This window comes from Neodiprion fabricii, chromosome 4 (assembly GCF_021155785.1).
Source record: "Neodiprion fabricii isolate iyNeoFabr1 chromosome 4, iyNeoFabr1.1, whole genome shotgun sequence".
NCBI lineage: Eukaryota > Metazoa > Arthropoda > Insecta > Hymenoptera > Diprionidae > Neodiprion > Neodiprion fabricii.
The window spans coordinates 24401192-24425058 of NC_060242.1; the positions used below are offsets into that span (position 1 = coordinate 24401192).

At 39.1% G+C, this 23867-nt stretch overlaps 1 protein-coding gene across 8 annotated transcripts in view; it reads right to left on the reverse strand.

The window, feature by feature from the left end:
* Positions 1–23867, reverse strand: part of LOC124181623 (maternal protein pumilio) — a 106535-nt gene that overhangs the window by 9877 nt on the left and 72791 nt on the right. For 7 of the 8 annotated variants that reach the window (XM_046568347.1, XM_046568345.1, XM_046568344.1 and 4 more), the window contains 8 exons: positions 5497–5877; positions 4683–4923; positions 2478–2639; positions 2158–2277; positions 1532–1826; positions 1191–1431; positions 525–915; positions 75–243 (listed from right to left, as the gene is read on the reverse strand). In XM_046568347.1, coding sequence (XP_046424303.1) covers positions 75–243; positions 525–915; positions 1191–1431; positions 1532–1826; positions 2158–2277; positions 2478–2639; positions 4683–4923; positions 5497–5877 — 2000 coding nt within the window. The remainder of the gene's footprint in view (positions 1–74; positions 244–524; positions 916–1190; positions 1432–1531; positions 1827–2157; positions 2278–2477; positions 2640–4682; positions 4924–5496; positions 5878–23867) is intronic. The other variant, XM_046568346.1, reaches the window with a different exon arrangement.

Sequence of the window (23867 nt, forward strand, 5' to 3'; positions counted from 1 at the left end):
TTCGTACTGCGATATTCAAAAGCATTGTGTGGTTCTCGAAATGTTTTTCACGATGAAAAATTAAAGTAACTCACTTGTCATTAAAGCCGCAAACTTCTTCTATTAGCACGGCTCGCTCTTGTCTTGTAGCATGTGTTACACACTTTTCCACCACATTACTGGCAAACTTATGTTGAGATAATGCCAACACTTTTCCTCGAACACTTTCAATCAACTGAGCTTTATCTTCTGGTTTTCCATGTTCTGTAATAAGCACCGAAACAAAAATCATTACTGAATTCACTGATTATAGATTTCTAAATACTCACTTCAAATTTATAGACATTACATCAGCTTGCTACCATAAGTTTATTCGAAATTTCGCTCAGATCTTTCGATGAGAAAATGTGAGTTGCAAAGCCGTTTCACAAAAACCATATCCACAAATATTTAAATTATTTCACCAAGATATTCATAGAATTTGGCATTTTAAGGTTCATGACAGTTTTCCAGGGTTGAAGAAACATTTTTAAACAAGTACTAACCAAGTACGTGTTGGATAACGTAATTCCCGTACTGATCCTGAATAAGTTGATCCGTAGCAGAGTGAAGTTCTTGTAAGATCCCTTGGGTTTGCTCGGGAGTACAATGCTCGAGGATCCGCTGAATGACCCTGCACCCGTAAGGATGAGTACTCAAGGAGTATACCTGTCCAGCAAAAGCTCCGATAACGAATTGAAGAGCGCGAGGCTCGACACATTCGATACATTTCTGAACAACGTGATTTCCATTCTGATCCTTAACACATTTCAAAACGTGACCATCCAACTCGCGTACGATTTCTTGCTGTTGCTCAGGGCCGATAGATTCCAACGCCTTTTGAATAACACGGCAACCGTACATTTGTAATGCCAATGGTAGCACATGACCACGGACCTGGAAATGCAAATATTACATATCACGGAATATTCCTGAATGAGTAAATTGTGAGACAATTTATTGATTTTATGAGTTTCAGATCTTTTCCTTGTGAATAATCATCCGAGACGGTCAGCTGACACGCATATTTATCATCATGGAGTTCGAAACACTTTGTTCAATTCGCATATTTGTTATCGATAGTTTGTTAGATTCATGGGCATCAGTTTAGAATGAAGACATAGTCTACGAAAAAATTGGCGAACGTGTAAGTATAAGACTTTATTATTCACCTTTTGGGCAAGAGTAGATTTTTGTTCGGGTGTACCAAATTCGAAAAACTTTTGAATAACATAATTTCCGAATACATCAGTCATCAGGGAATAGGCTGATGCCAAAATTTCTTGAAATACTAGCTGCTTCTCGGCAGCAGATGCTCGTTCTAGTTTTTGCTGAATGAATCTTGAGCCATGTTGGTCTTGGCTGAATTCCACAATGTGATTAGCTAAATCACGCAACTGCAAGCTCGGAAACCTGCAAAGATCAAAGCATGATAAAATTTTATTTAAAACCTTTATTTCTGAATAATCGCAAACAGAAAAACATGATTTGCACAATTAGTTGGAAAACTTACCGATTATTTCTGAAATCTTCAAGCAAACGAGAACGTCCGCCAGCACCTTTATCTCCAACTCCAGTAGCTCCGCTGCGCCCAGGTTTTCCTACCAAAGTTGGAAAGAGCGAGCTACTAGATCCAAAAACACCGTTAGCTGTTAAAGCAGGAACTGCGCTGGCCCTAAACTTGGCCTCAGCACCAGGGGCAGCAGACACACGACTTGCACCTCCTACCAATCCACCCAAGGAACCTCCAAGAGCCGGCGGTGGCGTCAAAGATAGTCCTAGAGGACTTGGCGATGCTGTTACTGTTCCTACGCAAATAAAATGATAATTGTCGTTGTCAAGTGTTACAATGGATAACATTCTGTTGTACATTCATCTAAAAAACTAACTAAATTAAATCGACATCAAGTGGAGTTCCCGTTTGATTGATAAAAATCGTAAAATCACTTCAGATGATAAGCCACAGTTTTTCATAGAAACATTACATCATTCATTAATCAATGGTAAGATAATTTGCACATATTTGCAGTTTAATATATCGAACAAAAATCTGGATGATACAAGAACGCCGAACATGAATAATGACTTTAGAACATGATTAAAGAGTAGATGATAACAAGTAGTTAGTAATTTATTTACCAAGTGCGCCGTAGCTTTGAGGCCATTTAGCTCTACTGTATTCGAGACTTGGACTGAAGGCTGACGTGTTTCTATCAAAGGAATCCCTTCTCCCAGTAGATGAAGCTCCAAGACCTAATCCTATGAACAAACGGTGATAGGTTTCTATTATCTGACATCGTCCAACATATCGAATACACAAAAATGCAGCCATATAGTTTTTGGGAATATAAATGGTGGAAAATGTGCAAATGGGCGTGTCCGATGGGAGAACATTGATTGTGAAAATTGAAATCACCATGCAGCCCTAATCCGTTTTCTGTCTGTAAATGCAGCCATACCTGTACTCTGTAGTTGGGCGGGAGACCCCAGCGCACCTAGCGGGGATCCACCATACCCTAGTGCTGCTAAGCCAGCAGCTAATCCAGAGCCTTGTTGTTGTGCTTGTTGCACGGCAACTGCTTGTGCCTGAACCACTGCAGCTGCTGCACTGCACGCCAGACCTGCACCAAAAGCCCCCAGACCACACGCATTCTTAGTTCACTAATTAATTAGCAACGTTACCAACCTGCTACCTGTTATTAGCTATTTCAGCACCGAATTTACATTAGACACAATGTTATTAATACAGGGCGTGCTTGTCAATATATGTATGTACATGTATATATACACATCAAAATTACTATTTTTTCTGTTAACTCTTATGCACGAAACCAATAGTGTGTAGTTTGATTCTTGTTAGAAATTGAGTTCGATATTTGGATGGTATATAGTGAGGATGTCTAAAAATTTTAAGTATTCACCAATCGTACTCACTTGTCAGAGTGTACAAATTAATCGCCGAAAATTATGAAAAACTAGAAGCATGAAAGAGAATGATAGAAAATTTTTTGACGAATTTCCATGACGCAAGTAGAATGTTCAAGGTATTCTTCTTACGTAAAATTAAAACTAGGCGAATATCTGGATATTTATTCAAAATCTTCAAAATTTCAAGATGCCTGGATACCAAGTAACATAGCATTGAATAATTTTTATATCCTTTAAAATATATCCAGAAGCAACGACAGTTGTGATTTTCTGTGGTTCATGTACACGGAGTTAAGATCGGTCATATTGACAAAATGAACATCACGGAAAATGTATAAAATATCTTGTGTCATGTGAAGACACTTTGAACATCATGTGTTAGGTGATTTATAAATTTAATTTTAATTCTGAATAAGAAATCAAACCACATGATATATAAAGAAGAATACCAAATAAACTTCCCTGACACATATACATAGCTAACAAATAATTATACAAAAACCTCAAGTGGATGGGGGGAAATGAAATAATGAGACAAAGTTTTGATGATTTGATTACGATGAACATTGACGAATCGGTGAACAATAGTAAATTAACATTTGGCACCAGGTTATAACGACTTTACTACACATGATGTACGGATCCCAGGATCAAAGGAATGTTTAATATTTCATTTCGGTAAGTGAAAGAATTAGGACAAACATAGCCAAGCAATAACGTGTAAACTGAATTGATGCTATAAATAAAAATTAAGAATAGATTTCAAATAATGTTTAAGGATTTTATGAATGTATGCAGTATGAGCTTGACTGAAGAGGATGCCCATGTTAATGTCAATGGCAAAGTTATCTAGGAATTATAGTTTATTACTCTTGTAGTCATCTCGACCGTGGAATTAAATTCTGTATTTCCTCCAGCCTGAGCTACTTCAATTACGGCAAATGCATTCAAAATAATAGTAAATATACTTTCAATAAAAATGTAGTCAGTGAAACGAGTAATGTACTTTCCGATCAATGTGTGAAAATGATTGAAGAACCTAAAAAAAAGATGTAAACGAATCAAATGGAAAGCGGAAATGCAGACTGGCAGAAGTAAACACAAAGTGAATATTTTTCTTAAGGAATGTAACGAGTTTCATAATCAGAAATAAGGTGAGCGGACGATTTATCTAAAAAAAAAAACACAAAAAAAAAAAAAAAACAAGGAGCCATTGAGAGGAGTTAGGATTGTGGAGGACAATTATGAGGCATTTTATACAGTAAAAAAAAGAATTGCATGGTGCGCATTTGACGCGGCTGCTTTACATACCCTGACCACTTCCACTGTACAATCAGGTTGTTTCAATATTTTAGTCTATTTTTAAGGTGGTGCTTTACACGCGTTCTCATTGCATGTCCCAAAATTTTTCGAATTCGTTTACTGAATTTATTTCATCCATAAACTGAACTTATCATTTGATTTAGCTCAAATTACAGGTTAAACAGGTTCTTCATGCAAACTCAAAATAATAATACTTATCAAAAATTTGCATCGTCTTTGTTTGAGTGTCCATAGAATGTTCAGTGGTAATTGAATAACCGAAAGACTGTGGATGATTGGTAATTTTCAGTAAAGTTATTAACGTACGAAAAATTAATAGCGCGTTTAAAGCACTTGGCGAAAGAGAGTAACGATTTTCAACATCCTCTTCAAAAGGTCACGACTTTTATGAATCCTAATACCGTTTTGCTCACCTAAACACTCTCCAGGTGTTGCATTGCTATGCGATGTTGGAGTTGGTTGTGAATATAGACTAGGCGGTGGAGGCGCAGGAGGACCTGGCTGAGGTTGAGATGGTGCTCTGTTAACAAGAACAGGTGCTGGACTGACTAATCTCATTGGAGTTGCAGCTGATCCCAGTCCGCGAACGCCTCCCATAACAATTGATCCATTTTGATCGTAGTAAGCAGGTATCACCTGATACTGTCCTTGAACCTGAAATTCATCCATCGGTCCTTTGTTACTGTAGCAATAACTTGGTATTTCTATTTAGAACTAGTTACATTATCATTGTAAGCGCAGGTTTGATAGGAGTAAAAATTTGCTCGGAAAAATGATAAAAATATATTCATCAAACAAACAATTTGAAGATTGATTAAAAAGTAGTTTGCGAAATTTACCACAATATGTTTATTGCCCAACAAAAACTTCAAGCCATTTTAATTTGGGGCTTTTCTGTGTATCATGCCTAACATCCAATTACCGTTGATGGTTAAAAGCAGTAAGCAGCGACTAGCCATGAACTCTCCCTTACAAAAAATGATTACTACTGTCCAGTTAGTATGAAAGAGTATCAGTAGCGTGACAAAACTCATTACTGAAATAGTGAAATTCAATAAAATAGTAAGTCAGTACTATCGACTTTAACGATGATGACATGGCGAGGTGTCAAAAAAAAAAAAAACCATCCACACAATTCATACTAACATAGTTCACTTTAATGGCACAATACTTTGGTCATGATAATACTCACGTCTGTCAAGACAAGAAAATATTCGTACTACTGACCGTTTGAGCCAAGTTGTTTGCAGTGTCCTGAGCAGCGACAGCAGCTGCAGCAGCCGAAGAGGGTGTCAAGGGTCTCCTCGGAGGTGGTGGAGCAGCGGCTTGTGGCGGAGCTTGTGGCAGGAGACCTGCTGGATAGACCCAAGGTGCGACTCCATAATACTGGGGAACAACAGGTGGTGCTCCAGTGATCAATGCCCCTACGTAAGGCTCCTGCCCACTGATTACTGCGTAAGGAGCAGTTGGGAAATTTTGCTGTTGTTGTTGCTGCTGTTGCGCTTGAGATGCTGCCAAGTATTGTTGCTGCTGTTGTTGCTGCTGCTGCTGCTGTAGCAGCTGAAGTTGTTGGGGTGTCGCCGCTTGTTGTTGGCTGCGGAAGAGTTGCTGGAAAGATAAATGAGAGAAAACAATCTTTAGTTTGTTCTATCGGTTACTCATAGTATTGAACATATAATAATACTTATTAAATTTTTCAAATAAATGTTATTTGATACAACAAAAAACGATATAAAAAGTTGTTGTCAACACTGTACGGTTAAATCTGCATTTCTGCATATTTGGTAAATTCAACGTCTTTTTTTTTTGTCTACAAAAGAGACTGAAGGTTTTCCACTAGCAAGTTTCTTGAAAACTGATTTGGTAACATGAACAACGTTTGTTGTTTACGCTTGTCTGTCTGGGAAAGATAAGCATTTACAATTAGTTGTCGCCATTCAGTCAGCTCAACAAGATATGTGATTTACCCGCAAATGCATAACCCAATTGATCTGCTATTACAGCAAAAATGTTGATACTTAGTCCCAAAAAACTAGATGGCATACGAAATAGAATGATGTGGATTTCAATATGGGATAGAGTTTTCTGAAACTCAATCAAATTCACTTATCGCTGCACTACACAGAGAATTTTTACCCTTCACCGTATCAACATGTTTCACGTCCAATTAATTAAGTAATTTACAAGTTTGTGACAGTAATTTTTTGAACAGCATATTTTCTTTCGGGCTTCAACCCCTGGAACTTGTTATTTCCTATCAAATATTGAGCTTGGCGCACTGTTATTGGTATAGTAATAACCAGATCTCAATTACTACTCGTCAAATATCACGTATGTTGCGTGAATTTCCGTTTGAAAAAAAGGCAATTTTATTCTGTAATGGTTAACAGATAGAAAATAGGATTTTATAAATTTAGAATTACAAACCCCTACAGAAGTGAATATTTGCTGATAGCTTAGAAGTACTATATAGCTTAATGAATGATTAGTTAGGTAAATATGCAAATATGGAATTTAATCGCCAAAAGATTCATCATCTACTTTTGAGACGAAGCTGAATTAAGAACCAAACTAAACAGCATCATAACTTCTATCCTCGATTAAAATAAGGCGTCACACAGGAAAGTCGGAACTTTGGCTCAAAACAGTAAAAATTCGAAAGTACTCGTAGCCATGTAATTTCCTAAAAGGTGAAGAGTAAGCTAAAAGAAAAGTACTGCACCGAAACTGTAATCACGACGATAAACACAAGTAGTTTGTGCGAGCTGCACTAGAAAACCACGAGCAGCAGCATGTCGAAGGTAGGGACAAGAGGTGATAAAAAAAAAAGAAGGAAAAGAAAATACTAAAAAGTAAAAAGTAAAAAAGGAATTGTTACGTAAGAACGCAACAAAACACGAAATCAAGAAGAGAGTCGTCTCCTTTCTTTTTCAGGATGATGCCTCCCCGACGTTCGTCGCGAATTCAGTCTCTCTCCTTCTCGAATGAAAAAAATGGAAGAAAATGGAGTGAGAAGCGAGAAAAAGCTCAGCAGCGACGAAGTTTCTTCTGAGGCAACGTAGAATTTTCAGAAGTTTCCGCGATGCCGGAAGAAGAGTCGAGTGGCGGAGGAACGAAACGAAGGGGACACCGAGAGGGGCAGAGGCACCGGGCAAGGTCAACGACCCCCATCGTACGTTCACCTTCCCCGACAATCCGTGGTGGTTGGTTGCGCCATCCTCGCAATTGCGGTACCACCGTACAAATTCACCATCGCATCGTTGCGAGGAGTGACGAGGGATATGCCTGCCTGACTGCCTGCCTGCTTGCCTAGCTACCTATCCTATCCTATCCTTTCTTCCTCCGCGAACGCGATACACGCTGCTTTCACAGTACGCGTAATTCCGCATGCACCGTGAACACGCAGCAAAAGATGAGCGATAAACCGATTGAGGAAGACCTTCAAGGTGGGTAAGGAAGAAGGAGTGACGAGTGTTTCGAGGCACAGGAAATCAACTCGCTGTAAAAGTAATGCGGCATGGATTTCTACTCATTATAATTTGGTCTCAACCCAACCCTATCTTGATCTTGAATTTCCGAACTTACTGTAATTATAATTGTTCTATAGCAGTCCATACCGGCCAACGTGAGACAATTTTACAATCACTATTTTTTATAGTGTAGTATTCACCGGTTCGAATGATAGCCAAGTTCCTGGTTTCACGTTTCCTGCACGAACGGTAGTCAGAAAGAGGTGTTCGGAGCTTTGTCAAAATTCAACGACACATTTATCAAGTGCGAGCGATGACATCGTTACCGAACCCGGGGTACTTGACTCGTTGAGAGGTACATACACACCTACTTTCACCTAAGTCGTGCGTACCGATGCTAAATCCTGATAGACGGACGAACCGGCAGTCAAAGTACTGCAACCGGTGTGAGATGGGATTGCGCGGAAGGACATTGGCGATACTTGTACAAGGCGGTGAAGTATCAACACCATGTCGAACGATGATAAAGTGTCTCGAGGACCTCGAGACGTGAAATAAAAGTACAACTAATAGCGACGCGAAGCCCGTTACTCAACCGCAGACCGAGTGCGAACCGTTAGTTCACCTGGTTGGACCGTTGGCATAGGTATACGGAGGTACGTGTACCGAATACAGGGCGTTTCAAAAACTTTACCGCTCTTCGTGGGTCCGGACCTTTCGACTTTAAAGGAACCGGTGCACGATTGTTCATTGTCATGCTGGTATTGTTTTTCTGGAAAGGACTCGGTCACTTCAAACCAACGGAGAAAGTTAGTAAGGTGGATAAACGGCCTTGTGTTTTTTCAAACTTATTCCATGATACCGGTCATCGGCAGTTGATGATTACTGTTCGTAGGAAATTAATTTTTTACTTCAATTACCGTTGTTCTTGCGCTGGAGGCTTTTTCTCCTGAGAAACGGGAGATTCGTGAAATCGAAAATCGAGACGGGAAGTGCTTTAGAATCGTAGAATAACTGAAAAATTTGGCTCGCAAATTATCGTTACGTCATTGCGATTTCAATTGAGGTGAAATTTAAGAATTCTGAATCCTTGTTCATGTCGCTAGTCTACATAGCGAGTTCATGAAAAATGACCGACAATATGAGTATGGAATTTATTCATGACAAGGATGTACGGGACGTAGAAACAGGTTAAAAATATGTCAAAACAAAAAACCTATAAAAGTATAACTATATATAATGTAAAAGTTTGAAAAGTGCAACTGTAATCTACCGATTTGAATATAATTCAAAAATTCTATGACGCACAAATAATACTACACACTGAATTTCAAGTGTAAACACCTTGTGTTATTAATCGAGTCAGAGAAATCGCGTTATTCTGCTATTTTGCACTGAAAAATTCGTTCGGTTCGTCAGGTTCCAAATGAACAATACAGCTTATTTTATTCGTAAATGAATTCTGTAAAAATATTCTAGGATGATATTCTTTTACAGCGCGTCGGTCGGTGAAGAAAAAATTCCATATATACAACAATTATAATTTACAGATAATAAACTTACAATTTATCAAGCAGTCCATTATTATTGCCTAAAATTCAAGTTGAACGATGTATGCAGGAATTAATTTTTGAATAAAATAAGCGTGATGGATCATTCAAGACCAAACGGAAAAAAAAAAAAAAATTGGTAAAAATATTGATTTCTTGACGTTGTTAATATAAAATGACATGTTTTCAGTTTAACTTCAGTTTTCTAAAATAATTTTCGTGTCGGACGAGAACATTTTTGGTTAGATGTAAAAACCAATTGGCTTCAGTGACACTTTCCGTACCTTTTACTTTATCACGTTTTCGTATCAACACTTTTTCGACCAGACTGTACGTCCCACGTATCTTAAACTCATGGTGCTAGGTCTTTTAATACTGCGGCCCGTGTGGTTGCAAGGGAGGAGCTTTTTCAGCTTGTTTTCCAAGTTCTTTAGCACTGAATACGGCTAGAATAAAAACGTCTGAACGTTCGGTAGTACGACGTAGGTATAAGAGGAAGCGGTCTACACGAATAAGCCGTTCACTTGCCAGTCTCGAGCTGCGCTTTGATCTAGTTTTCAAGCCCGGTTAAACTTTCTAGATACGTATACACGACACACACGTAGTGTTAAAATTTTTACGTCGCGTTTACTCGGTTTATCTTGTCACACCGAGTACCTGCCACAACTTCAAGCTTTTTCATTTTGCTTTCATTTATTTATTCATTAATTTTTTTTTTCTTTTTTCTCTTGGCGAGAAAAATTACGGTGGCATGCGCACGTCATTATCATCACTTACATTGATACGTGTGAGGTAAAACCCAGATCTCTGTGTTCGAAGGAAAAATAAAACATTACTTTTCGATTTGTTTCTACAAACGAGGTGCGCAAAAAAAAAAAAAAAAAAAAAAATTAAAAACAACGACCCTTTAAGATTTTCCTTATTTTTTGGAACAGGAAAAAGTCACACGAAACCATGTCTGGCAAATATGGAGGCTGGGGTATCATTGCAGTGTTGTTTCGGCCAAAAGGTCAAGAACAACCAATGAAATTCTTATAGCAAAATTTAATACAAATTCTCTGTTTCATTTGCAAAATCGCCGATCCTACCAAAACACATGTAATCTTTTTGACAGCCCACAATAGACTAAATATCCAATATGGCTATCACAGTGTAGCAATTTTTCAAACAATTTACCAACAAAACAGCGAAAAAATCGTGCGAATCGGACTACTGCAATACGCAAAATGACAAAATTCATGTTATTGTTTGAACACACCTCGTATATATACGTGCAAAAGTAAGAACATTAGAGTTGATGAAATTCTATGGCAAAAACTACTTTTAGTTTCATTAAAACTTGAGGCCAGGTAGAGAGAATGAAGAAGAAAATAAAAATAAAAAAGTCACAAATATCACGCACGGTAATCAGAACACGCATTTACTGTACAGTTATACGTTGCTGGTTGAATTAGTAGCTCAACTTGGCTTTGCAAATTATTACAAATTGCCCAAGTTTTATTAATTAAAAGCCCAAACCAGAAACTCACTTCAATTTATTCGGGTGTATAAGGTCACAAATCTAACGCTGTCGAAACTCGACCGTCGATCAACCACAACGAAGGAAATATTTTTTTTACGGACATACTATCTTTTCTTTGGGAATAAAATTTTTCTTTCAAACCCTAATGACTTTGGCAAATGTTTTCTGGTCATGTGAAAATTTCGTTAGGTACTCTTCTCCGATTTCTGGGGACGGTCAAGGATTCCGATAACACTCAATAGCGTATTTCGGAAAGAGTCTACACGAGTGACTTCCAAAAAATACCGAGATAATCAATGGAAACGGTACTGCGACAATTACAATACGCAATTTAATATTGTTGGCAAAATTGAGGAAGGGTGAGCAAAGTTCGTCATGATGTCGTAACGAACTAATGTTAACATACATCTTTTTTTACGTTTAGAATTTCCGACGTGTCGTCATTGATCGTAGGCATGATCCTCGTGAGTGACTAAGGAGTCTTTTCGCAATACAAACACTTCAGAGCTCTAACCAGATTCTTGCATGGCACTGAATTTCAAGTGACTGGAGCTTGATTCGTATTGAAAGGTAGTTTTACACGAATAGACATTCAAGATGTTAAAAATTACGATATTGTTAGTCGGGTCTCTGAAGTGATACTTTATAAATGAGTAACGTTCGATATTTTCCAATTCGTAACATATCTGATACCGCGGCATATCTCGTGATATTAGCGAAAATGTATACCAGGGTGTCCAACGGTATCAGAATTTAAAATTCTCGTATATTCCCGGTTATTTTTTTAAAAACTCCCGTATATTTGTAAATAATGATTTCTACGACGTTTGTGCGTTATCGTGATACAATCAGCGTTGAACAACATCGTATTCGACGTCGTGTAGAACTGATGAATTCGGGTGAAGTGAAAAATGTAGAGAAATCAGAAAAAAGGGTAACAATATCGAATTTTTAAATACGCAAAAGTGTATTTCACAGGATTTCAAAATGTAAAAAAGCCGAAGTACAGAAAAGTCAAAACGAAAGGTAAAGTGTAGAAAATCAGAATGTAGAACCGTCTGAAAATGCTTTTGTATTCTTATTCGTTGTGAAAATTTCACATTATAACTTTCTGTACTTTAACCTTTCTACACGTCGACTTTTCTACGTTTCGACTTTTCGCGTATTAAAAAAATTCTGAAAAATCTATATTCACGTTCTATAAAATTCGACATTGTGACGGTTCATTTTTAAAAACTGTTTCTTCAGATGGTGAATGTAAAAACGGCAATTCCAGCGCGAATTCCCGGTTGCTGGACACCCTGTGCACCGACGTAAATAGAAATAGCCTAGTTTGAGAATTCAATTAAACGAATACCTAATTCGTTCCCTCTCATCCCGCGAGAGATAGATATGAAATTCGCCTAGGGGTTGGTTTGACAAAGAAGTCGCGCCCCCAGGTAATCGCGTGTGGCCGCACCTTACACGCTGCACGGGGGTGGCTTTTAACGAAATGACGAAAGATTTTATTATCGGATGGCCTTTAGGGCGCGGCAGCTACAGCGACGATGGTAATGGGGTCCGGGCTCGAACCCCTGCCGTCCCGCTTCGTCAGCCGCGCCTCATTTTCATAGACTATAATAATACCCAGCAACCCCCGCGATTCCCGTCAAACGTCAAAAGAACGAGCCGTCACCTCGACAAGCGTAGGTAACGTCTCCTCGCGTAACAAATCTCGCCGTCTATCCGCAGTCTCCCGATCATCTTATCTTCACCCCCGCGACCCGCGAGACATTCGTCCTCGATACCGACTCCCTTCAGGATCAGCGTTAAAGGGGCTCCTTTTATTCGCTGTTACATAAAGCAAGGGTGCAGCATATTCTTTCCCTCCTCGGTTTCTCATTTGTCAGTCAGGGTGTCTCTCGCGGGCACTGCTAACAATCGCGAGGGTGACGAAGTGAAACCGTCAATTTGTTTTATTAGGACAGTGATATAGCGCGTAGGTACGCCCTCCCACCACCCCTTTAACGCAGCCCGCCACGTACCCGCAAAACCATCCGCAGGGTGATTTTATTGGACCCGTTATCGCGTGCCGGTTGTTTGCCTTTACTCTGTCACTCCCGGTGCGTTATACCTGCCGTCGTGTGTTTTGTTTGTCCAGTCCCGTCCTAAACCTCTAAAGGCTTCTATATTCGCTCTATTCTCATCCGGATCATTTAACCGCTGCCCCTATCAGATGCCCGAGTATCGCTCGGGCAATAGCAACGAGGGCATCGGTTCATATATAAGAACTTCCCTCTACTTTCCTGTTGGAGATACGAGCGAAAAGGGTCATCGTCGCACGATGGTCACCGACGTGGTTCGCAGGCTCTCTCTCTCTCTCACTCTCTCTCAAGAGTTGCGGAGGAAGGGCGTTCTCGCTAACAATGATGTGATACACGTACATGTTCTACGCTGCTGGAACTCATTTGTGACGATGTCAACAATATCTACACAAGTCTTTCAAATTGATGTTACGTCACGTATTTACGTCAAATCAAGCCTCTGAACATTTTACTCAATTAGAGTATGAATTCAAATATATGACCAAAGATTAACCTATATTTAAACTAAGCGTCAACAGACCAACGATCTCTTCTGTTCGGCGTGTTGAGAGTTTAGTTACCGCTAATTTATAGCTGTTTTGCGTAATTGATAAAAAAAAAAAAAAAAAAAAAATCATATTGAAATGTTAGAAGCACTGGAAAAGTGAGCAGTAGTCTGTATGAATTTTTCAACGCATTCTCTCCATCACGTTCGACATCGCGCGCATATGTGTTAAATGATAATTGATAAACTCAACGTCAACATATGTTTTTCGTACCAATTCGGCGCACAGTATATTTATTTTCTACTTTTCCCATATTTTACCACGTTTTTATTAACTCGCTTTTTCTGTATAAGGTACACACATTCTTCTCTCGAGACTTTCGTTGTGTTCCGTAGTAGTTGACGTTTATGCTCCACATACGTACATACGGATAGTTATAGATATACGAGTATCAAATATATTTGAGTAGCGCGGTATGAATAAATCGAAAATGAACACGAATATCAATAAAATATACCTATTGATATACAATACAAAAATAAAAACTGACAACCTTGTATGAGTGATTATTTCCAGACGTATCCTATACGCGAATGCATGCAAATTTGTGATTTATATCAAGATATACATTTTTCTCTGTATATACCTTGTACTCTTTGACCATCCAACAGCCCTAAATCAAAAATTCAATACTATACAAATCTCGACAATATACACATACGTTTATGGCACGTGAAATGGCAGTTCAGTTGTACCTTTGAAAATTTTCATACAACTCAAGTTTGTATTTGCAAAAACATGAAAATTACAGGTCTGATAAAAAACGGATAAGTACTACAATTAGTCATATTTTCTGACCTTCGAAACTCTCCGAGTCGTTAGCAGAAATAAATATCGACGTATTGTGTAATAGTCGATGGAAAAAAAAAACAATTACCAGTTTTACCAGTTCGAAATGTGTCATCGGTCATATCTACATTGATTCGATAAGGTAGTCTAGAAAAAAATTAATTAAAAAAAAAAACTAAGCAAAAACATTCTTGAACTTTCTGGTGGTGCCTTTTAAGCAACTACTTGCTTCTTCCCGCAAAGTCATAGTGTAAAGAATGTAGGAAAAACGTGTCATTTTACGTATTACTCAAATAGGATAACTATAAATCGATTGAAGCCAGGTCTGGGTATTCATTTGAACTAGATTACCAGGAAAATCTTGTTTAAGCGGATTATTTTCAGTTATTGTTTATCATTTATTAAAATATTTAACAATATTTCGAGGTAATTCGATACTGAATACAAGTTTTCATATTTTACAAATCGTTAATACCGATCTTCAATAAAATTCAATATTTCCTAATCAATAATTTCTCAACTTTTCAAAGCCGATTTTTTGTGATAAAACTATTTTAAATGTACACTCAGCACCGAATGAAGGATATTTTCGACACGCAAATTTTTCAACTGTTGAAACCGCAATCGTGTACATATTTCATTATGGAAAAAAGGAATTGGCGTAAATACAAAATATTCTACCACCATCGATGAATGTTAATTTCAATACACGAACATTGCAAAATTCACACAACAGTACCAAAATGTCCACAAATTTAATCAAAACGTTACGATGTGTTTATGACGTCACGCGTTCAAAGTTCAAGCATTTGTTTGTTGATGTAAAATTTTTATAGGTTCCGTACCTAGAAAAAAGAAAAGAAAACCAACAGGGGAAAAAAGTTCGTCTCCATAATAATTCTCATAGCGCGGTATAGATACACAGCAAACATATGCACGCGATGATACTTGGATGTGTGACCGTATACACAGAGAAAACTTTCCATCTAAATGCATCCCCAGAGTGCCGTAGGGTGATTTCAATACCCCGAGGAGTGAAGGGTGAAGAGAAAAACCCCGGTGGGTGAGACTCGCAACGACCTTTATGAAATGCTACAACCTTTCCAGATCCTGATTGCTGCGCGGTGTTCCTATGCCTCGAAGAGTCTGTGAACCCTGCATGTATGTGTATGAAGTAATCGCGTATACATGGTCACGTAGTTCATTCGAAAACGGACGATATGTGGGACATTGTTTCTTTTTTTTTTTTTTCTTTGTCTCGCGTTCTCTCTCTCTCTTCAAGTATGGCACGTGACATGAGCCCGAGGGTGTACATCAGTGGATGGTACTAAGCCTTCTCTTCACTAACCCGTAACTACCCCGTTCGACATACAAACCTTGCTACGCGACGTCACATTCGCCGGTGTTGCTACTCATCGAGGAACGATCAATGAACCGGTTTTCATTTTACATTATACAATACACGCGGATACGATAATCACCGATACTACGCGTAAGTTTAGCGCACGAGTGTGTTACTCCCTCACAAATATCCTGCAATGTACTCTCTTTACTTGCACTTTATATGCACAACCGATTCGATCGGTTACGCCATATGCTACCTTTCATACGCTGTTACGTGTACTAACGCTGCGCGTTATTAACAAGATGTGTTCTCTTTGATACACGGAGCATAATACTAAATTAAACCAGACCGTAGTCTGTCATTACCGATTTACGGTACTTTCGAAGCGCTCAGTTTCTCGCCAATTTTTAATTTCCCAGTTGCTCGATTTCCTTTATGCCCAGAAGCGTAAACGAGCTTTGCAAATTTTCCATACCATTCCCGTATCGGACCTATCTTCCGACGTACAAATCCTGCTACGCGATGCGATAATCGCCAGTGTTGCTCTTCACCGACATACGATCAATGAACTGTTTTCCATTTTACATACGGTATCCACTCACGGTTATGATTACGAACACGATACAAATTTCGTGCACGAGTGTGTTAATCCCTTATAAATATGCCGTTATATAGTATATACTCTTCTTAATTGCGCTGCATGCACAATCGATTTACTCTTTGATGCCTGACTCTCATACCTTCCTACGTTGCTTCGAAGGGGTACTTGTTAGTGGACGGTAGACAAAAAGAGTGAGTTTTGAAAATTTTTACTCGACAACGAATTATAAAATTCGACCGAGGTTTGTTTTAGCTAAAAGTATATGAATCACTGACATGAATCTTGTTTCTGGTTGTAAGAAACGGTAACCGGTGGTGCAAATTCTACACGCCAAAGAATTCCTCATTCATCAATCTCTTGCGAAATTATGACACATGTGCGAGTGTGAAGTTGAAATTTTCTACACAGCAATTACTGCACAGAAATGACATTTAAACGAGGAAGTAAGACATTCAGGCAGGCAGTTTCGTCTCTCTATACGGTAAATAAAATTGACTGCCTTTATCGTCGTCCCGTTAAAATATTTACCGTTAAAATAGCCTCTTCGGTTCACATTGAATATCTCATAGTAGGAATAAAAATAGGAATACAAATAATCATACCGCACACGTCAACTCAATTCTACGTACATACACTCACTTAGCACACGAGAGTTGAGATTCGTATACTTATTCCTGACCCAGCTGTTGTTGAAAAGCCTGCCACGACAACGATAAAGATTTGCAGCTGAAATTCTTATCCAAACACAAGCGAGGTTTCGACTTGTTAGGGGGAAAATAGTCCGAGTCCAACAAAAGAAATTACAAAAATATGCAATAGTTTCTGACAAACGCCATTTTTTCTAGTCAATTGAAAGAACAAAAACTATTTACTAACATGAGCAATGGAGTCAGATTTTTCAGAGATGATTTTCATCTATGGTTCATTATCAATTAACGATCAATATAGTTTTGTAATAATGAATAGATGAAAATTTTTCAGGAAAAACGACTTGGCTTTGTTTAGGTATTTATATACGTATAATCCTACGGAAATGATACCTTAGAAAGACTAAATATTACCTACATCAATGTTCTAGGTCATGAATATACATTGAACATTTATAAAATTCATCAAATGTTGATGATTTTATAATTAAGGAACATATCACCCGTTGTAATCCGTTATCGCAATTAACAGCAACGTATGTGAAAGACACCCGTTGCATCGCACGACCGAATCTGAAATGACAGCGGAAAAAAGATCGGCTACCGAGAAACATGTTATACTTGCAATATGCGCGACATTCGTGAACGTTTGATTATCAAATCGAGGTGGCAGAGAAAAGACTGTTTCCGTTATTACGCAAACTGCCACCGTAAGTTGAGAGAACGACAGGAAGCAGCGGTAGCCGTTTGATAAGACTCGGTATGTGCGATCTGTTGTTGAGTGTACAAGAAAAAAAAATGAAATTATTTCATAATGTTCCAAGCGGTAACCATGCTCGGTTTATTATTTTCTCGCGGTATTTAACGTCGCACGAACCCGATATCGGATGTAAAGGCTCGCCTAGGAGGAGCTCGGCGACGGCGGTACGCGTCGGCAGATACCGTTTCCCGTAGTCATCATAGTTGCTGATGTACTTCGTCAGCGGAAACTCGAGCTGCGACCTCGAGGCCTCGAGCGCCTTGCCTTCTCTTCGTCGGGGTTTTGCGCAAATATCTAATACACGTTTCGCTTTGTTCGCCGCATACCGCGGACTTGGCCCAACCTTCTAATCGCGTCGTTTTAACGCGATGGTTCATTTATAACCATGCTCCGCTATGCTCCGCTATGCTCTCAGCCGAGGCGAGGGTCACCGGTGTTAATTGGTACGCGTTATCCTGCGGATACTGAGAGGTTGGAAACTGTGCAAACGGACCATCCGTTAGCGCTGTGAACTTTGGGTTTTGCTTATACTCTTTGTTTTTTTTTCGTCCACCGATCGCTTATTCGCCTGCCACACTGGCCTACAGCCGTATAGTTCAGGTTCCCGTATTATAAAATGGAATTTAACGACTTTCGATAGAAGCGAGCGAGGCATCGCGACGCGATTGGATCATCGGACGATTGGCGAGGAGTCCCTCCTGTACGTACGACGCCAGAAGGTGCGACGGACTCTTTTTTCCCCACCTGTCGTGGTTCGACTCGCGTCATTTCTTTTACACGAAAAATATGAATAAATCGATTCTGGGTAGCGCGTGCTGGCATATAAAGAGAAGCGATAACCGAACACGCGTCGAAGCTCGTTTCAGGAAAGAAAACCAGGGATTATGCAACCGTACAAAATAATCTACCCATTAGACGGTGAACGTGCAAAATCTTCAGATTGAAAAAACGGAATTGTTTTACGTATAATTAGTTACAGAAATGACTTCAGGTTCAATTTGATAAATAATTATACAATTGAAACAACGGCTCGGACATTTGGCCTGACATAAATTCCGATGTATCACTCGTAGTTTTTTTTTTTTTTTAAGCGTAAAAAAAAGCGAGACGAATTGTAAATACAACATTGAAAGTTGTCCATAATTCAGTTTAGGAAAGTTTTCGCTTCTTGTACACGTTGAGTGAAACGCTAATTTTGGAACACACCACATGTCTCGTACGGCAGAAATATTGCAAACTGTGAGCGTATTATCGAGGTAAAATCTATCTTCATCGAGTGGAAGAATTTTCGTACCTTTTCATTAAGAATTAATTAAAAATACTCATTTCCCCTTGACGTACCACGCCAAGTATTTCAAATTTAAGAATCTCATCTTTTTTGACCCGACTAATCAGCATTGAGATTCTTATCTTTCTCAACAGAAGACTATAGGAATGTAAATTGCTACTATACAGTTTTGCGACGGTTAGGAAGAAAAGAAAAGTAAAGAAAAAAGTGCCGGGGCAATACCTCTGCGGTATTCACACGAATAACATAAAAGAAAAGTAGCCTTTTATCTTGGAAAGCTTGTCTCGAGTTCAAAGCGTATTACGTGCTCTTAAAAACGTTAGCACGATAGACGTAGAAATGGTTTGAGAAATTGAGTGAACGCGCGGGAAAAGGTGTTCTCCACGTTCGCACCAAAGAACGTACCAAACAATCCCTCGGGCACTTGTGGGATACAGTTACGACGCCTGCGTGACGCAATCCGTCAACGAAACCGGAATTGCGCAAATCTCTTACACCTGGTTCTCACGTGTCGGCGGTTGCACCGCGTTACGGACGATCTAGGATCTCGGTCTCGCGTCGCATTTTAAATTTCTTTATCGTTGCAGGGGTGTCGTCGATGTCCGACTCGACAAGTTTCATCTCTCGAACAACACCCCCTAGAGTTATATCTTAACGTGGAATGTACCTTGTCGGCTGCTAGTCTTGCGACGAGAGCTTCTTTCAAGGGACCAAGCCAGTGATGGGCACCGACGAACCTCTTGTTAAGTAGTTTCGTGTGCGGTGCTACCTGAGCGTATAAAGCATCAAGCTCTAACACCACCATGTTGCTATTCCCGGATTCCGCCTCGAACGAGGGGGCACCGTACGCTTGTATCACACTCGTTATCGCCGCTGCACTGTTACACCGTTTGCACTTGACATTTGTCACAGGATTACTCGAAGAATGCGATGAAGAGAAACTATATAAAAAAAAAAAAAATATCACCAAACACAAAATACAAAGACAAGGACAAACTTGACACGTTGAAGTTTATTGTAAAACTAAAACTGCACCAGCCCAAGTTTCCTTATACTTTTCATCACTTGGCCTAAACCACATTACTTTCAACATTTACATTCGTTCTCTTCCGCTGCTTTACGATCGAACGGCGATATATACACACGATATAGCTTCGGCTTTGTCGATGACTTTCTGCGCAATACAAACTATGTGTACATGATTGTGCCTTTATCTTCTAACTTTGACCACTGGTTTCAGTTCGTGATGCAAATCGTCCTCACGTTTGCGATTAATATAATTAAATACGTGATTTTCATCACAACGACCGTTTGAATTTTCTTGAAAATGTCAATTTGCCACGCGGCTACGGGCACGCGTTAAAGCGGTAGTGAGTAGTTGTGCGAGGTTGAATCATCCATCTTTGGTTCACTGGGTTAATTGTACAATTGATCAACCTTCTCCTTCTCCTCTTCCTCTTTGTCCGGAAAAAGACCGGTTGAAACCGGTGTGTATCGTGAACCGGAAGTTTAAGGTTGAAACTTTTTCTTTTCTTTCTTACATCAAATTATTCATAAGCGTAGTTCCCCTTCCTCGTTCTTCGGCACACCGCGTCGCGATCGACTCGTCGAAATTGTTTAATTTTTCAAATTTCATCAACGCGGAGTCATAATCCCTCCTCCGCAACAACGCGGTTCGGTTATTCCGCCTCTTTCCAAACCAATTCTCACCCTCCGCTTCCGGCACCTTTAAACCCCGTCGATCAGAGGTCAAAAGGCACAATGAAAAAACCCGAAGGGTTTATCGAGTACTGCGGAATTCGTCGCACACATTGGAACACCCCGCGAGCCGACTATCCAAGAACTCCCGGCCTCGGATGCGTTCGATGTCCGTCTCGTTACAACGTCAGTCGGGACACGCGGTGTTCGAAGAGACGAACGGCTCTCGTTCGGCGAGTAAAGTCAGGGCCAATCGCAGGCTAGATATACCGATATACCGATACACTGAAATACTGGTATACTATCAACTCTACGCGGACTCGAATCTCGCCTTGCTCTTCGCTCGGCTCGGCTCGGCTCGGCTACCGCATAGAAAGGCGGCTCGGGACTGACTACACTCGCTGTTTGACTGACGCCGCGTGACGCGTGCATATCCCCTCCCCCCGTCGGCACAACCAGCGAACACCCCCCGGCCACCCCTGGGTTCGCCGACGCCACCCTCTGGGTTAGGCTTCGACGCGGTAAGCCGACGGAGGTGAGAGAATAGCTGCCGGTATTCCTTGACGGTGTCTCCGCCGGCTCGCCGTAGCCGCCACCGACGCACATCCACGCTCGTCGGCTAGTGTAAAACAATCCAAGTTTCCCGGATGGACGGATACCTTAAGATTTTTATAGGTATTCCTCTACCTTAATTACTCTAAATTCCCTGTAACTAAATTTACCGGGATAATATTCCCAACCTGATCACCCTCTGTATACACGTACAATAATACACATTCTTCAACGAAATGTTGATTTTCGAAAACATGCACGTAATGTAAAATCGAAATTTTTCGACAATTTCATATTTTTCCAGCCGTATTAGGGACAAATTTTATTTCTTTATGGTATTTACTATTTCAGGTTTTTTTTTTTTTTGTTCACATTCACCTCAATGTAGTCTAGCCAAGTTACGCGTAATCTCGTTAAAGCGCTAAAAACTTTACACATGCCCGAAATATTCTCTGAGAATTTCAAGTTTTACCATGAAGTGATTTTTCATTTCGTAACGACCTTGGTGTCGATTTTCTAGAGGGTGCAAAGCGGCCGATTGAATGGCGATTCAAAAACTTTGACACAGTTGAGGCGTCGATGGAGTTCTAAGCATTTGAAAATGTCAAATTTCTGTCCTTACATTCAAGCATCATTGCAAAATATAATCAATCACTCAAAAAATGAAGGATAGTCTCTTAACGCCCTTGAAGGCTCAGTACTCCTGCGGTAAAAAAAAGTTTTAAAACGATGGATTTTACCCTTTTGGATGGATTTTTAGTCCTTTTCGACGATTTTTTGCACAGCTACCGAAACAACAGCATTTAATTTTACATCGAACTAGAATCATATTTAAAGCGTGTATTTCATTCAGGTATGCATTTTGATGTATAATCAGTACAATCCAATTAATTCTTAATTTCATATTACCTGACGATTCGTTAGAATATAATTAAATTTTTAATGATTAATGATTGATATGTTATCCCCACGATTCAGCTGTGCGTATTACATATGTAAATAAATAAATGAATAAATGAGTAATAAATACATTGAAATATAATCCAGTACTTATTCACATGCTGACGGGTTAATAAGGGACAATTGGGTCAATCGAACTCGATGAAATAATTCATTTTTTTCAACGGTATTAGTTTTCAATCTTAAAATAATAGATTTTCAATCGGCGTGAATGAGCTGTGAACAGTTACCTTCACTACAACGGGCAATAATGAGTTCATCAATCGCAGGATCATTCAATGTCTAGTTTTTATTGTTTCTAACGGCACATAATTATGCTATTTAAAGGTTTTTGTTTTTTTTTTGGAATGTCAAAAGCATTCAGAACAGGCCGTGCAGCCTAACCTCGACCAATGTTCAAATATCAAGCCGTACATTATATTTTGTTTACAATACACGATTTAGCGTTTTCTTCTTTCAGTACCCATACACTAATATACTGAATTTTATGAATTATTCGTTGCGTAAGAAGACCGTAGTTATTTTATTTTTTTTTTCCAAGATGGTCGTTCGACACGGTGTCCGGAATAATAAACACTTCGGGCATATGGTAGTTCAGAAAGTTTTCTCGCGGTGCAAGTGTGATATTTTACGGACTTTAAAACCTGAACTTTTTCAAACACAGAACACTACGTTCAAGTTTTAGAATAAGGAACTAATGATAAATTAATTAAAAATTCCATAGATTTCGAATTTTTAAACCATTAAAAAGTTTTTTTATATTAGTTTTCGGTTGCATGTTCACTGAGCGAATACATTTTTTGAAGGGTATAGACGCGATACCAGAATTACACTATTTCGTGAATTTTCACATTCACGAGTTGTAGTATTCTGTTATGAAAAGTAGATTCAGCTCTGAAGCAATTTATTGACAACTATAACAAGAGGCTGATAAATCTATAACGAAAAAATTTGACGCAAAGAAAGTCAAAACAAGTCATCAAGCTACCCTGATCAGAAATTAAGAACGACCAGCAGGATGACTATGTATAAACAATTAACGACAGTAAAATGGAGAACCTCTGGTGTTCATATGTGATTGGCTGTACCTAAGTGACGTCATTAAAATTAACCGAGCGTTTCAACGCAAGGAAGCAGAAACTAGTTCCAAGATCCATTGTTTTTCAACTAGAAAATAAAAACCCTTCGATTCTTCTTGCTCACAAGTCAGATTTCGGCTAAATTTATTATACTTTTATCAAACTCATCTAAAATTCAAAACGTCTCTCACTGCATGAAATTGTCATCACTAGTAAAGAAAAAAAAAAGGTTCTTATTTTTTTCCACCATTCTGACAAAATATTCGTGTGTAAATACAAGACAATATTGATTTTTTTAACCGAAGACTGGTTCCAACTTCAGAAATACCGAACCTTGTCGCTCTCTGAATGACCATGAATTTTCAGTAAATTTAAACGCTGGAAAGAACTGCACAATTTTTTACGATATTGCGCTAGTCGGTGTAAGACAGAAAAATTGAAAAATTTCAACCGAAACTACAAATATTGGCTTCCGAGGACTATTCAAGAAACATAGTTTTTCGAGGTCATGGTGACATTTTCTGAGAAAAATATACAACAGACAGAAGAAAGATTATAAAAAAAAAAAAAAAAAAAAAACCAGCATAGATCAAACTGTTCTATATCTGCATACATAATAGTGGCGAAATGATCTGCAGTCAATTCGAGAATGTAAATTGCGTACCCGCAAAGAGGTTGAAATTACAAACGAGCCCCGAGGTCCTTCGT